Consider the following 17,255-nt stretch of genomic DNA (forward strand, 5'->3'; position numbering starts at 1 on the left):
TGCTGTTGTTGTTTGGCAATCAAATGCTGTGGTTAAAGCATAACAATGGTAAAGCTAGCTGTAGCTTAATTAAATCTCATAACTGGTATCAGTCAATCAGATTCAGGTTCTATTAATAGATTGCAGAGTTGATAGAGTCAAGTGTTTGTTTTTTTGGCTTTTCAAATTCGGAAAATTAATTGTCACTAAAAATGGGATTGTTTAAAATATTTGCATCAAGAAACGTCAGAGCTATAGGTTGGGATTTTTCAGAGTTATATGAGTTGATTTTTTTATATTAGTTTTACAACGACCATCGGATCTATAGGTGCGGATTTTTCAGTAGATTTTTACAAGGACCAACAGATAACAAGGGGCGGACTTTGTTTAAAAATTATTTGAAGGACAAATGTACCATTAGGCCTGGTGTTTTAGAGAATATTTATCAGAGACCAACAGACCACTAGGCCAGGATTAAAAAAAAATTGATTTTATATATTGAATCTTATCTAAGATATAAAGGGATTATTGTCATATCCAATATATGTGAGAATTTGATAGGTGTAGTTTTAAAAAATATTTTCTCAAAGACCATCAGAGCTTTAGGCGTAGATTTGTTAGATTTTTTAATAATATTTTTTAAGGACCAACACACTAATAGGCTTGAAATTTTTAAAAAATGCTTTTCAAGGACCAACAGACTATAAAGCATGCATTTTTTTAAAAACATTTTTTGGGACAATTTTTTAAGGACAAATATTTTTAGAGGACAACGTCTAGTGGCGTTGATTTTTTAAAGAATATTTTTCAATGACCAATAAGACGTGAATTGTTTAAGGAATACTTTTCAAGGATAAATCAGACGTGGGTTTTTAAAGAATATCTTTGAATGACGAATAAGTCGTAAATGTTTTAATAAATATTTTTTCAAGGACCAATAAGTAGTGGTACCAACAGACTACTAGGCGCGGATTTTTTAAAGAATGGATACCATTAGACATGGTTTAAAAAAAAAAAAAAAGATTTTAAAAAGGACTATCGGAGCTATAGCTATGGCTTACAAATATAATCATATCTAACGGGTATTTTTCAAGAATATTTTCTCATCAGAGTTTTAGGTGTGGATTTTTTGGAATATTTTCTCAAGGACCATTAGAACTTTAGGCATGGATTTTTTATGGGATATGTTTCCAAGGACCAACAGAAGTGCATTTTAAAGTTTTTTTCAATGGCCAATATTGTTTTTTTTTTAAAAAATATTTTTCCAAAGACCAACAGAACATTAGGCAGGGTTTTTTATAACCCTTTTGTCAAAAAAAATTTTGTCGGAATAAAAATCAGAGATTTTTTTAAAATCATTGAAGGCACAAAGTTTAGAAAAAAAATCAACTTTTTTTTAACGATTTTTTAAAGACTATCTTTCAGCAAAAACAGACAGCAATTGTAACGGTACATTTTTAACGAAAAATTGCAAAGAAAGAGAGTAATTTTAAATGGAATATACAGACAAAAACACCGAATTTTTTAAAGAATATTTTTCCAAGGACCAACAGACCGCTAGGCGTGGATTTTTTAAGAATAATTTTTCAAGGACCAACAGACCACTAGGCGTAGATTGTTAAAGAATATTTTTCCAAGGACCAACAGACCACTTGGCGCCGATTTTTTTAAAGAATATTTTTCCAAGGACCAACAGACCACTTGGCGTAGATTGTTAAAGAATATTTTTCCAAGGACAAACAGACCACTAGGTAACGATTTTTTTAAAGAATATTTTTCCAAAGACCAACAGACCACTAGGCATAGATTGTTAAATAATATTTTTTCAAGGACCAACAGACCATTAGGCATTAGGGAATTTTTTCAATGAATATTTTTTCAAGGACTTCCATGCCCAAAGCTCTATGGACCATTAGAGCTTTAGGCATGGATTTTTTATAGAATATTTTTCCAAGGACCAACAGAACACTAGACGTGAATTTTTTGAAGAATGTTTTTTCAAGAGGCAATATTGAGTGGATTTTTTAAAAAATATTTTTCCAAGGACCAACAGACCATTAGGCAGCGATTTTTAAATGAATATTTTTCAAGGACCAACAGATCATTAGGAAGGGATTTTTTAATGAGTATTTTTCCAAGGACCAACATACAACTAGGCGCCGATTTTTTAAAGACTATTTTCCAAGGACCAACAGACCGCTAAGCGTAGATTTTTAACAGACCGCTAGGCGTGGATTTTTCCAAGGACAAACAGACCACTAGGCACCGATTTTTGTAAAGAATATTTTTCCAAGGACCAACAGACCGCTAGGCGTGGGTTTTTAAAGAATATTTTTCCAAGGACAAACAGACCACTTGGAAACGTTTTTTTTAATGAATATTTTTCCAAGGACCAACAGACCACTAGGCGTAGTTTCTTAACGAATATTTTTCCAAGGACAAACAGACCACTTGGCAACGTTTTTTTTTAAAGAATATTTTTCCAGGCATTAGGGGATTTTTTCAATGAATATTTTTTCAAGGACTTCCTGATCATTAGGCGTGGATTTTTTAAAAAAAATATTTTTCCAAGGACCAACAGATCATTAGGTGTGGATTTTCAAAAATTATTTTTCCAAGGACCAACAAACCATTAGGCGAGGATTTTCTAGGACCAAGAAGGACAAACAAACCATTAGGCGTGGATTTTCTAGGACCAAGAAGGACAAACAAACCATTAGACGTGGATTTTCTAGGACCAAGAAGGACCAACAAACAATTAGGCGAGGATTTTTTACAGTTTTGTTTTTTCTCAAGGACCAACGAATTTTTTTAAGGACCAAACGATCAATAGGTGTAGATTTTAATGTATATTTTTTCAAGGACTAAATACCATTAGTCTTGGAATTTTTAAATAATATTATTGAAGTACTAGCAGATCAAATATTTTTTAAGGACCAGCACTTCAAGAAGATCGTATTTTTAAAAACTTTTTAATGTCTAGCATTGAAAAACCATGGACTTTTTATTCTGAAATATGTTTTCAAAGATGCGTAGATTTGTTAACATTTTTTCAAAATTTATCGGGATTTTTGAGAATATGTTTCCATAGGACTACAGCGCAAATAAGATGATTTTTTACAGGACAGCAGGGTCTGACTGTGGGATTTTTAAAAAAATATTTTTCGACGACTTGCCGACAAATGAGTGTGGATATTTAAAGAATAATTGTCCATGAACTATAATTATAATTTAAACAATTTCATGTGAAACATATAACCTTCGAGTATCGACTTAAAAAAATAATATATTTCAATTGTTATCTATTTAAATATAAAAATTTGTACTAATTATTTATTGTTTATTTATTTACAGTATGTAACTTTATAATACATGAACGATGTGTCACAAATGTTGTGACTCCTTGCTCTGGCATTGCACCCTGTATTATTAAGGTAAATATAATCATATAGCGGAAATATTTGCAATTTTTATATACTTAGAAATATATTAAATAAAAAATTATGCTTTTATAGAATCCCGTGGCTCATTGTTGGTCGGAACCCACACAACATAAAAAGAAATTCTGCACAGTATGTCGCAAACGTATGGATGATACACCTTCTGTACATTGCATAGGTAAATATTAACAGGGTTTTAATGCATTTTTAATTATTTATTTTAAATATGATGTTTTATTTGTTTTGTCTTTGCTAGTTTGTGAATATTATGCACATCTCGAGTGCCAAGATTTCGCTGTACCCGATTGTACAGAAAATGCCACCTATGTACCCGGCAAGGAGCTATTAAATGTAAAGCATCAAGTAAGTTTTCAATTTTAGTTTTGGACATTTTTAAAGAATGCTAATAATAAAATGAATATTTTCTTCACAGCATCATTGGCGAGAAGGCAATCTACCATCAAATTCAAAATGTGTTTACTGCAAAAAGACCTGTTGGTCATCCGAATGTCTAACAGGTAAGTTTAAATATTTACAAAACAATTGAATTAGAATTTGATAAAGTTAGTTTTGAATATCAAATTTTTGGAAAATTCAAAACTATATTGTTAGGCTTTTATAGAATTGTGCTACCTTAAATTTCGAAAATTTGTTCTTAAACTCACATTTAAGCATACCGATTAAATTTTAGTGTAGCGATAATTTCAGAAATAACAGAATATATATAGCTATTTTATTTATCTGTTTGTCCATTATAAATTGTATTCAAAGTATAGGTCGAGTATACCGACTCAAGGACTACACCAATTTAATTATTTTTTCAAAAATGATTAACCCTTGGCTATACAATAGACTCTAAGTTTTTTTGGCGAGAACCCACGGGCGGGATTTCTAAGATGTAGCGGTGCAGAATTATAAACTGACAATATCTCGCTCAACTCCCGTATTATTTGGTAGCCGCTAGAACATAAAATGAATCGTTCCATTATACAAGCAAAAGGTAGCTCAATCGTCATAAAATATGTTATGGGATTTCAAAGAACAAGAGCGACTTCACTCGAAAATTAGAAAAATGGCAGAAATAGGAAAATTAATGTTTGGAAAATTACCCACTTTCGGCCAAAAAACAAACTGGAAAGTAGGAAGATATTGACCGTTTACATTTACCACTGTTCATACGACAGCAACTTAGGTCCAGAATAACGTCTTAAAATTTGAAGCGGATTGGATTATTAGTCTTTGAGTTATAGTGCCGCGATTCGTAAAAAGGCCTTTGTTTTTAAAAATCGAGTTTAAAGTTTGAGAATCACTCATGCCGTTGTTGGATGTTGACACAATAAATCGGCCATACCTTTAAGAGTAGTTGAGATTTTCCGCATGGTCATAAGACTTCTCTCAGTTAGGAAAATTTTTTCTCAGTGTGGATTTTGTAATTAATATTTTTTCAAAGTAACTGTCCGTCAAGGGCCCTAGCGAAATTTTTAATCTGAGTCTGCAATTTGGTATTTCATTTTCTCAGGGGATAAAAAATTATTGTAGCAACAATTTACCATGTCATAGGATCCATCATAAACGTCCCGATCGATGTTAGGTATTTTGAATGTCCGTCATAAAATTTTCGGTCCGGCGGAATTTTTCTTAGGACTATAATACCAATAAAAGTTGATTAAAAAAGAGTAGATTTTTATACCCTCAGCCTTATGGTTAATGAGGGTATATACACTTTAATACGGAAAAATGTGGCTCATAGAAATATTAATTTTAGACCTCATGTTTCTTTAGACCAAATCCATTTCAGACAATTTGAAGTCTGTCTGATCGGCTAGTGCACACGTTTTTGAAGATGGAGACTTATCGGTCCACTCCTTGTAGTACCTCCTCAACAAAGTTCAAAATTTTAAAATTTGTAAATCTCATATGAAGCGAACAGAATATTAAATTTCATCGAAACTTTAACCTACCTACATTAAACACGTGGGGGTTCTATAGGGCAACCTCTCCTGGTACATCCCCATAGATGGCCACATTTTTGATTAAAATGTATAACCTTATAAAAATCGGATAAAAAACCTGTGGTAATTTCGCATACTATAGCAAACCATAGACTGGGGTATATATCTGTGGCAACACTAACTAACACGCTTTTCCTAGTTTAACGACGTTTTCCCAATGACATGGAGATTAATTAGCTGGTATATTTCATACATATTTTCCCAATGCTTCTGCAAGATTTGTTAAAAATATTTTGCCATGACAGATATGCCATTAAGTGTGGATAATTTAAAATTATTTTCCTAGAAACTTTATAAGATGTTTTTAGGATTTTTTTTTTTCAAAATCAATCGATAATCCATGTTGGATTATACTTTCTTTGATTACTATTTTCGGGCCTGAAAAAAATCATAACAAAATATTTTCCTCGTGCAGAAGAAATAATAATTTCATTATCTTTACTATTGATTTTATTCTAATTTTTATTTTTTCAGGCTATCGCTGCGAATGGTGTGGTCTGGTCACACACGCTGGATGTCGCATGTACCTGCCAACCGAATGTACATTCGGTTGTTTACAACCGATCTATTTACCTCCGCATTGTGTTTCAATACCGCGTACCGAGGTGCCAATTAAAGAAATAATGGGTGTTCGAAAAACCGAATCCGAATCGAATTTAGTTCGCGACTATTCATGCCGTAAGTACAAAGCAAAACATTACAAATCAGTTTCCAAAAAATAAAGAAAAATGTCACAGCAAAACCAAAAAAAAACTATGCCCATAAATGTAAACTCAAAAGATGTTGTAATAATTTTGTATATGGTGCAAAAAAATTGGAAAAATAGAACTTTGCATTTAACTTCCTTTGTTGTTTTTCATTTCATTCATGAAATCCCTCGCAAAAAAAACCCGATTCCATTTAAATTCATTCATCATCGCATCGCGTTGACACCTCAAATTGACATATCCCCAACAACATTTCCTCAATTCATTCGATTCAATCGATCGATAATGGATTGAAGTTTGACAGCTTGACAAGTAGTTGTTGTGCGCCATGTCTTTCTCTACTTATTTTGTATTCTATGTAACTAGGTGTATGTGTGTGCGTGTGAGCGCAAGTATGTGTGTATTTATGTTTGTTGTTTTCGTTGTTGTATATCATTTCCCACAAAAAAAAAAAAAAATGTCATCTATAAAATTCCATTGCTGAAAAATTCACTTTTTTCATATTCATTGCATTTTCACTTCCATGAGAAAACAAATCATTTTGCAACCACCAACAAAAACAACAACTACAACGACATTTTTATTTCATTTTTTGCTTTAAATAAAAAACATACACTTTCATGCAAATATTCATTCCATTACAATATTGAGTTCTCCACACACCGATAAGTCAGCAACAAGTAATAATTAAAAAAATATCATCCATTACCAGCACACCACATACCTACATACATCCATATGCAGCAGCAAAATATTCGAAATTTAGTTTGCTTTTACATTTTATTTATTTATTTTTGATATTGTATTTTTATTTATTTAAATAATTTTTTTGAAAAGAAAATATTTTATTTTTATTATAATAAAATATGAGACACTGTTTTTGATAGGCCAAACCATTTGAACGCAGATCACTTATTTTTCGGGGCCAATATTTATATTGGTCCTCCACCAAACATCACTCATCCAAACATCACTCACAATTTTTCGTGGAAGCGAATCTGGTCAACGAATAGGCATGTTGTCATTAACGATTATCATTAAACATTCATTTTAAGGGGTGTCTGTGTACTCTGGGCAGACATAGTCCCGAGAAGTTTTTAGTGTATCCAGGAGGAGTTGTTGAACTTTCGTCCGACAATACAGCTTTTTTTACTGATTTTCACTTATATGTAGAATACAGTCCGAATGCATTCAATGATATGGGACCTTCTTTGTTTAACCATATCAATATCGCGTGCCGATCAAATTATGACAATAATAATTAATTACAGAAATGTTATTATTTAGCCGAAAGGCTACTGATATATACACTTCGATATAAAACGAGCCTCGAAATATCGGTTTCAGACAATGTCCGTCCGTCTGCCTGCAACAGGCAACATTTTGAACAATTTTTAAATATCTTATGAAACTAATGGATCTATTTTTACCCAAATTTTCATATCGTAAATCTGGAGATTGGATATACTACTTCAGTACACTCCGTAGTTGAGACCTGGTACTTCCCATACAAAGAGTCAACCAAACGGATTTTCCGATTTGCAATCGCAATATTTCTACCAAATCCACATTCGTGGGTATAGTAAAAATTTACCACATAAATGTCCCAATAATATTTATAAGTTTTGGTAAGAATTTATGTGGCGAATAAAGAAAATCATCCTCAAAATAACGAAAAATAGGGGGTACCATCATATGTGGACTATACCGCATCGTAGACCAATTTTTGTGATTATTAGTCAGAAGGATTTACCATCGAATGGCAACTAAAGTGTTTGAAAAATTGTCTGAAATTCTCAAAATATTGCAAATTGTAGGTACGGTTATGGATCGATATCATGGGGCGATCAAATTAGACCAAAAATATCAATTTAGAGCCAATTCTGTAGGAAAACTTAACCCATAATCGCAAAATACCGAAATTTGGAACGCTTACCCCGAGACTTGGGCCAATATTGATCGTTTTAGCTAGGGAGAATCCAAAATGCAAAATTACAACTAACTCGAATTATACCCAATTATATGAAGGCTAACCAATTTTGGTAGGAAAATCGGTAAAAATCCCCAAAATTCCGAGTAGTACCAATGTATGAGCAAAATATCGAAGCTCTATTTTAAATAGCTTAATGGGCCATCTTTGGCCAAAACCAGGAGGATTGGCCCATTACGGTGGCCTGTATCGTATTTACAAATTATAATGTACTATTTGAGATATGACGATCTGTATACTAAAAGGTGGGTCTAGGACCAATATTTCACGGCGTTACAAACTCTTGGAGCCGCACAAAGTTATAATACCCTACAACATAGTTATGTAGGGTATATAAATGTCATGTCGTATATAGCCATATACTTTGGGAAATGAGGATAGGCCTATTGGAGCAGATGGTACTCGTATTATGAAAGACCTTATCATAAAAATAGACCCTATACTTGACTGAGAGGCATTCCATAGAAGTACTCTCATTGAATACAAATACATTTAAAATAGAATACCGGAAGTGGTTATCTATAGAAAACCACATTGTATTTTCATAAAATATCAAAATCATTCATCGTCGTTACAAGAAATATGCCCGCTTTTTCCAACGACGACGATCGAAACGCAACAATAACTCATCGGGCGCCGGTGGTGGAGAAGTGGAAAGCCCTTTCAAAGAAGACTATAATGACTTCTTTATTGAAGTCGAGAAGATCTTATTAATGGAAAATTAGGAGATGTGCTTCCTTGGAAGATCAGAAAGTCTTTTCATAGAGATCCAAGAAGTTTGCCATTAGAAGGCCTTTAAAATTCTGAGGTCTTCTCATAGAGTACCAGAAGAACTACTTGTAGAATACCATAGACGATCAGAAGGTTATTATTACAATATATCCCAAGCTCTTCTTTATAGTAGATCATAAAGTCTTTTCTATAGATCAGAAGTCAGATATGTTATTTATTTAAGACCAGTGGGTCGTATTCTTATATCCAAATAAGGTCATATGATAACAATTATAATACCTACGATCATCGATCTATCATCACTGATGACCATCGGGGCGCTGCCCGCGAAAATAATGATGACTAAATTCTCAAAGATGGACGATTCAGACGCAATAATCATTAGGGATTATTCCTTTTTATTTATCTCATTATACAGTAGGATCTGTATTCAACCATTATGTCTTCTTTATTGAAGGAGATATGTTTTTAGAGGGTCATAAAATATTATTTTTGGCAAACAGAATGGTTTTTAGAAAATGCCACAAAAAGCCACAACAATTATAGCTCTGATACCAGTTATCAAAATATTGAAATTACCATACAGGATGAGGATGGTAAATTTCGGCCATATCACATCTATTATGACACCTACCATCGACAGCGCAGTAATGACCATCTGGTCGTTGCCGACAAAGATGATAATGAATATATTCTAAAGTATTATTTCCAGATGCTGGGTAGACGTCTGGGACCCAATAATCATGAGGGATTATTTTTTTATTGACCCCCTTATAAAGTAGGACCTGCATTCAAATGGTGTCTCCTTAACGATCCTTTTAAATATTATAATTTTTTTAATCTTATACATAATATTATATACATATTTATTTTATTTTTTTTATAAAACAATTTTTGTTTTTGGTTTTTTATTCTATATACAATTTTTATTTACTTTACATTATTTTGCTTTCCAAAAAAAAAAAAAAAAAAAAAAAACATCCCGACTTCTTCTAATTCATCCCTAAATAAAAAACAAACAAAAAATATGTAAATGTAATGTGTATCCGCCTAGAAGGTTATAATAACGACGATGTTGAATGTGCTGAATTAGCTGCAGCTGCTGCTGATGTTACTTCATCGATTACAGCAGATGAAAATGTAATCGGAAATGTCGTGGCAACTTCGTCGTCCATGAGCGGCAATGCTTTAACCCTAAAAGAGCTTTTATTATTGCAAAGACAACGTTTAGAACAATCAAAACAAAATTTTTTTCTTTCCTCTTCACCCTCGTCATCGTATGCGCCATCGCCAATACCCACGATAGCCGATGAAAGTTCGACTCTAACACAGATTGCAGTGGAGGGAATCAATGATGAAGATGCGGAAAATTGTGCGGAAAATGGTACGAAACGTGTTGTAGAGGAGGAGAAGGAGCAGCAGCAGCAAACAAATGAAAATGAGAATATTAAAGATCTGTTAGCAGTTAATCAAAAAGTGGCCTCGAAAGGGAATCGAAATAAACGCTCTCAAAAGAATATTGAAAAATCCCCATCGACATCATCATCGTTGCATTTATTTTATACGAATATAGTGAATAAGATACCATATCCTGGCGGGGGAGGAGGAGGAGGTGGTGGCAGAAGTGGCCGCAAACATCTCTCCTCCAACACCGATGATGATGAGGTAGATGGTGGGGTGTGTGATGTCAGTGGTGGCGATATCAGTGATGATTATGACCCGAGTGATGCCGATCCCAACAGCCGGCGGTTACGTGAGCCGAAAACCACCGAAGTATTAAGTGACGAGAGCAGTGGCCGTGGTGGCCAACAGCTGACCCCAGGCACCGGTACGGGCAGTGATATTGAATATCATGGCGATATCGAAGGCGAATCAACGCACCACGAAGGTTTCTATGAAACCTCCGACACGGGCGGCGAACTGACCAATACCGATGATATTGATATTGATTCGAGCATGAATCTGCTTAGCAATTTAAGTTGTAACAGTAGTAATAGTAATACCTCCATAGAGAAACGTATTAGTTTAAATAGACATAGAAATGCGCACAATCTCCAGCTGTCCGCGGCGATGGGCTTTACACCGGGCACACCGAGTAGGCCCAAGCGCAGCACAGCCAACACTGCCTTAGGTGCGTTTGAGAGTACGAAACAAAAGACTGCAGCCAAGCCTATACCGGCCCCCGGTAGGGGTCAACATCGTAATCCGGCACTGAGTTCGCCGAATTCCAGTGACTGTTCATCCGCCTCACCGATACCACCACATCCGGCAACGGCGCCCCATCCTCTGTCACCGGTGGGTCGGAGTAAATCATTTCAGGAACCCGGTGTGAAGTTGCATGCCCAAAGTCCTGGTGGTCGTTACAAGAAATATGCCCGCTTTTTCCAACGAAGACGATCGAAACGCAGCAATAACTCCTCGGCGGTCGGTGGTGGAAAAGTTGAGGGTAAAAATATCCACAGCAATTATAGCCTTGATACCATGTATCAGAATATTGAAATTACCATACAGGATGAGGATGGTAACTATCAGCCATATGATGATAATTTTGACACCTACGATCGGCATCGCAGTGATGATCATTTGGTCGATGCTGATGAAGATGATGATGAGGAAATCCTCAAAGAGTATTCCCAATTGTTGGGTAGCCGTTTGGGACCCTATCACCATCACCATTCAGGATTATATGGTGGTGGCGTACACAGTGATGATGGTGGTGATATCAGTGATGGTGCCAGTAGCCGCAGCCGTTCCCGGCTAAGTGATAATGAACACGTGTTCGGTAAACTGCTGAAACGTATGCACCGATTTTCGATGGGCTGGCGTAAACCACGTTATCACAAACGCAGAGGTGATTTGATTTTCTTCTTCTACATTTTTTTATAATTTTCTTATTTTAATTTTGTAATATTTTGTTTGTTACAAAAAATTGGTTTTTGTTTTTGTGAAGTAAATAAACAACAATTAAAAAGAAAATTGTAATATTTTTTGTTTTTCCCCATTGATTAACCGCATTTGTATTTTGTCCCTGAATTTTTCGTTTTAAAATTTGTATTACTATTTTCGTTTTGTTTTGTTTTTATTTTTGTAATTTATTTAGTTTTTGTTCAACAACAAAAAAATTCAGCAGCTAATAAAATCATTCATTGTCGATAACCATGTTTTGGCACTCACCGTATAATTAGTTTTTTTTCTGTTCTGATCCATTCAACAAACACTTCGTAAAACTTAACACAAATCATATCGTTCCATCTCTATTCTCTGTCTGTCAGTCGCCCCCACTTACTAACCAAAAAAATAACAACAAATTCATATCCTAAAAATCGACTACTAATCAAAAATTCATTGAGTGTTGAATGTGTTTCAATTCTTTCGTTTGCTAAATGTTTACACTAACAAAAAAAAAAAAAAAAAAACTAAAACAACAACTGAAAAAAGCATGATTTCAATGTGTGTTTAGGTAATTAGACTAAAACATAAACAAAACCAAACAAAATAATACTTATTTCGAATGCATGTGATTAACAACACTATTTAAATTTAAAAATGGGTGGGATCAACAGCCTACCAAAGATTTTTTGAAAATTTAGTTTAAAAATAATATTTTCACAGGGACTAGCAGGGTAATAAGTTTGAATTTTTAATGCTATTTTTCCAATAACAAACAGGTCAATAATAGTGTATTTTTTCCAGAATATTTTCCTAGGATCAGAAGGGCATAAGCTTCAATTTATTAATGATATGTTTCAAGGGACACAATATTTATTCAGGGGAAAATTTTCAAATACAGATCAATATACATATTATTTTTTGGAAAACTTTTTTAAGTTCCATTAGATGGGGTTGCGGTTTTTATAAATATTTGGGGATTTTTTTAAGACTACCCTACAAATATTTTCTTTTTTTAACGCTACAAGTCTAATGGTAAAGAACTGTCGGGCCTTTAAATATAAATTTTAGTATCTGTTTTAATAGATTATGAGGTCCTGTGTGTCTGACACGTAGGAAGAATTTTTGTTCGACATTTTGAAAATATTTTTTCCGAAAACTGAATTGAAAATTTTTTTCAGGGCCGACATGACACTATGCGTTTTCAAATTGCAGATTTTATTTTTTGTCCAATGTCCAATTTAAAATATTGGAGGAATATATTTTTAGGAATTTTTATTGTTAGTTATTATTAAAATGTTTTTCGATGACTTTATGGTCCAATCCGTATTATTTTATAAATATGTATATTTGTAGGGATATTTTTTGAGTAATAAATGTTCAGGAATACTATTTATCGGTTCAGGGAATAGTTTTTTCTTCGCAAGATTTTAGAAAAAAAAATTTCGATGTTGTTTAAAAATATATTTTTAAGGCTAAGAATTTGAAGAATCGTCATTTGAGGGATAAAATTCTATATTTCTTCGAAGCCTAGATATTCAGTAATTTTATTTTGATGTCTTAAGTGTAAATTTTCAAAAATATAATATTTCAATATTTTATAAACAGTAGATTTTTAAGAAGAATATAATATGTGGCGAGGATTATAATGTCTGGAAGAATATTTGTCATAATGTACACTTTTAAGATTTTTTTTCGAAACTTGGGTTTTTAAGAAAATTTCATTCGATGAGTAGATTTTCTAGAATATTTTTCGAAGCGTAGATTTGAAGGAATTGACATTTGAGATCGAGTGGATTTGGGAAATCTAAACGTAGTTTAATTCATACTGTTCATAATAATATTTTTTCAAGGCGTAGACTTTTAAGAATATTTATACCCTACACCGCTATGTTGTCAGGGTATTATAGCTTTGTGCAGCCCCAAAAGTTTGTAACGCCGCAAAATATTGGTCCTAGACCCACCTTTAAGAATGCCGATCGTCATATCTCGACTAGCTGAGTCGATCTAGACATGTGTGCCCGTCCGTCTGTCCATTATAATTTGTAAACACGATACAGGCCACAGTTATGGACCAATCTTCACAAAATGTTGTATGTAGAATAGGTTCTGACCAATGAAGACCCCTATTGTTTTTGGTAAAGATCGGTTAATATGTAGGGGATGAAATGGACCAAATACTAAATTTCTGTCTGATTTTCTGGTCGCTTTAGAGGCCACAATTATGGTCCAAACATTGTTGCATGGAGAAGGGAAATCGGGCCAAAGAAAAAGCATGCCTGTTTTGATAAAGGTCGGTCAATATTTAGTGGTTCAAACGGACCCTGACTTTTGTGTGAAAAATGACAAAATTTGATAAAGAAGTTGACAATTGAAAGCCCAACATCACAACACGGTCCAGGGAATTTGGACAAGTACAGCTCTCCTCTACTGAATATCGGTCAAAAGGGGGCAAATATCGCGAAATATTGCCCAAGCTCTGAATATAGAACCACAGAAAGTTAGATTTTGTAGGGTAATGTATAGTTAGTGGAAGTTGTGTAGGCTATCATATTTTTGGTTATAATATTTTCAAAATATTTTATGAAGTGTACATTTTCAGGAATATTTTTTGAAGACTCTATATATAGTCCTTAATTTTATGATTTTTGCCGGACTTTAAGAATAGCATTTGAATTTAGCAAGAATACTATATTTTCCCATAAGGATATTTTTTTCGGTGTACATTTTAAGAATATTTTTCGAAGCTTAGGTATTCCAGAATATTTTTTTCGGTGTAGATTTTTATGAATATTTGTTTCGAGGCGTTGACTTTCAGGAATAATTTAGAGGCGTAGATTTGAAAAAAAATTTTTTTTCATTTTCTGGCATCATATTTTTCAAGGCGTATATTTTAAAATTCATCGAGGCCTTTCAGTATAGATTTTTATATTTTTTCGTAGATTGTTTCTAAATATTTTTCAAGGTAGCAATGATTTTTTAAGCATCAGAAGTGTAGTGGTGTTAGAAGGATCTCAAGTGCGTAGATTTCAAGATTTTTTTTCAAGGAGCAAAGCAGAGTTTTTAAGATCATTGTTAAGAACCACAATATCGATTTTTTTTAAATTGACTTCGCAAATGACAAACAAGCAATATCGTAAAGTTGGAGTACTCAAACTTTGATTGAAAGAGAATTTTTTCTAGGATTAACAGGTAATACTTCTTTTATTTAGCCTGGACATTTTTCAAAGGACTAGCAGAGTGTCAATTAAATCATAAAAGAATCGTCAGGAATTTATAAGAAAATACCTTCAATAGAATGAATATCTTCTAGACATATTCTGTGTCTTTTAAATATCATAAACCAGAGTTTATCCAGCCTCCTCAATTTTTTAAATCTAGACGATTTTTTTGTGACATACAGTAGGGCAATTCAAGAATATTTAAATATAGACGGATTTATGTTCGTAAGCTAAGATATTGAGTAATAGAAAGATCTCCTTGAGTTCCAACATGTATTCAATATTTACAGAATTTTTATTATAAAATAATTTCCATTAAGAAGTTTTGTAATGATTTGTTTTTTTTATCTACTACAGATCCAAAACATTCAAGAACTTCTAAATTAGAAAAACTTCTACAATTTTTGTACACCCAGAGGTCGTTTCCTAATGAAAGAAGAGTTGATAAAGTGATCGTCTTCAAATTTATACGTGTAAATATCGCAGGCCTTGTAAAGGTCAAGGCCTTCTAACGCTTCTACAATTGTTGCCTATTTACCATAGACCTTCCATAGATTAACAAAAAAACTTTCAAGATATCCGGTTAAGTCTTAAGGCCTCTCACAATATTTCTACATCTAGCATTTGTTTTTATAGGTCACGGCATTTCTGTTCAGACTCTTCATCCATTATTTTCAGGTATCGTTCGAACTGGGTGTTTATTGATTGCAGCACTAGCGTGGTAATATATAGGAGTTTTTTATGAATAAATATTTTCAAAACTGAATTATACAGATCAGTCTAGAGAATATCTTAGAACATAGTTTAATTCATTCAGAAGAGGTATTTAAAAGTATATATCTTCAAGAATCGGCTTCTTTTAATATGAAAGTCCTTTAGTCCCCCTAATTTGAAGGATCTCCCATAGAAATCGTTTGAGATTAATATACATCTGAGAGAGAATTTTGAGATTATTCTACCCATTGAAGACTTTTAGAAAACATATGTCCTTGTAGGACTTTTCGGAATTATTCGATGTATCTTATAGATTAAGGATATATACAGAATACACATGGGGGTCACTCATCCATTTCATCTTTTAGATCTTGAAATATGACATATTATTCAAATATTTATTTGTCCCCTTTGTAACACCTCAAAATATTCTTGATCAAAATAAAATTCTATGTCGATTAAGCCAAGTTCGTCCGTCTGTCGAAATCACGATAGTGCTTGCAATATTTAAGATAGAGCTAGAAATGATCAATATCGGCCTACGTATTTGTAAAGGATGTTACCCTACAATATTCGTTTTCTGTTTGTAGACATGCAACATGGTTCTAGTTTAATATGTTTCGTTCACATTTGGGTGGTTCCCACTAAAAATGTCCCCTATCGATCTAGATGCAGACCTCCTCCTCGATACCTCCTTATTTAAGAGATTTTTTTTCAATCGAGTTGGCTCTAATTGGATATTTTGAGTTATCTTTGGATAAAAAATCGTTCTATCACTATATAAAAGTGCCGATCGATTTTAGGTATTTAGAATTTACATCTATAAAGTTTGAGGAATATAAAATATATGGTCGTATGTTATCTATTAACGAGATTTTTTTATTTATTAACAAAATCTAACAAGTGAATGATTTTTATGCTAACCCTTGATCTAATTGGATATTTTAATATTAATTGTTATAAAACTTTTAATAAATTAAAAAAAAAACAATATTTGTGTTTAATAACTATCAAAAAATATTGTAATTTATATTAATATATTTCTATAATCTTTCCACCTTTCTTAACGCACAGCTCGAAGTATATCGGAAGAATTCAGTAGTGGTGATGCTCCACGCTTCAAAGATGAAGAATCGGTGGACAAAAATGAGGCAATGTCTGTTGTGGCGGGCGGCAGTGCAGCTGGCTGCAGCAGTGGTGGTTCATCTTCACATTATCGGCCCGAATCAGCATCGGGTCATAAATCTGATAAATCGGACAAAGAAAAAGAGAAGAAGGAAAGGGAACGTGAAGAGAAGGATATAGGTGAGGAAGGGAGATTTTATAAAATATATTAACTATTAAAATTAAATTAAATATTTTATTTAAAATTTTTAGAAGCAATCAAGGTCTTTGATGGCAACAATTCATTTAGGCGACAGCTATATCGCGTTATAACGGTACCTCGTACATATACCTTGGAACAATTGTTAACAACAGCATTGCGAGCATTTCATATATCACGTGATCCCAGTGTAAGTTTTGTACAGATACATGAAATTTTGGATCTTCTTCAATTAAGTTTCCTTATA

General features: G+C 33.2%; 1 protein-coding gene across 1 annotated transcript in view; it reads left to right on the plus strand.

Moving 5' to 3' along the window:
• The window catches only part of LOC133335877 (diacylglycerol kinase theta), a 61,488-nt gene that overhangs the window by 21,667 nt on the left and 22,566 nt on the right, over positions 1-17,255 (plus strand). Inside the window, exons 2-8 of the mRNA XM_061544169.1 lie at positions 3,334-3,413; positions 3,495-3,597; positions 3,676-3,782; positions 3,853-3,937; positions 5,906-6,109; positions 16,759-16,989; positions 17,062-17,198. Of these exons, the coding sequence (XP_061400153.1) occupies positions 3,334-3,413; positions 3,495-3,597; positions 3,676-3,782; positions 3,853-3,937; positions 5,906-6,109; positions 16,759-16,989; positions 17,062-17,198 (947 nt within the window). The remainder of the gene's footprint in view (positions 1-3,333; positions 3,414-3,494; positions 3,598-3,675; positions 3,783-3,852; positions 3,938-5,905; positions 6,110-16,758; positions 16,990-17,061; positions 17,199-17,255) is intronic.

This window comes from Musca vetustissima, unplaced genomic scaffold, assembly GCF_032173495.1.
Source record: "Musca vetustissima isolate MV318-11 ecotype Yass unplaced genomic scaffold, APGP_CSIRO_Mvet_v1 utg3891, whole genome shotgun sequence".
Classification (NCBI taxonomy): Eukaryota; Metazoa; Arthropoda; class Insecta; order Diptera; family Muscidae; genus Musca; species Musca vetustissima.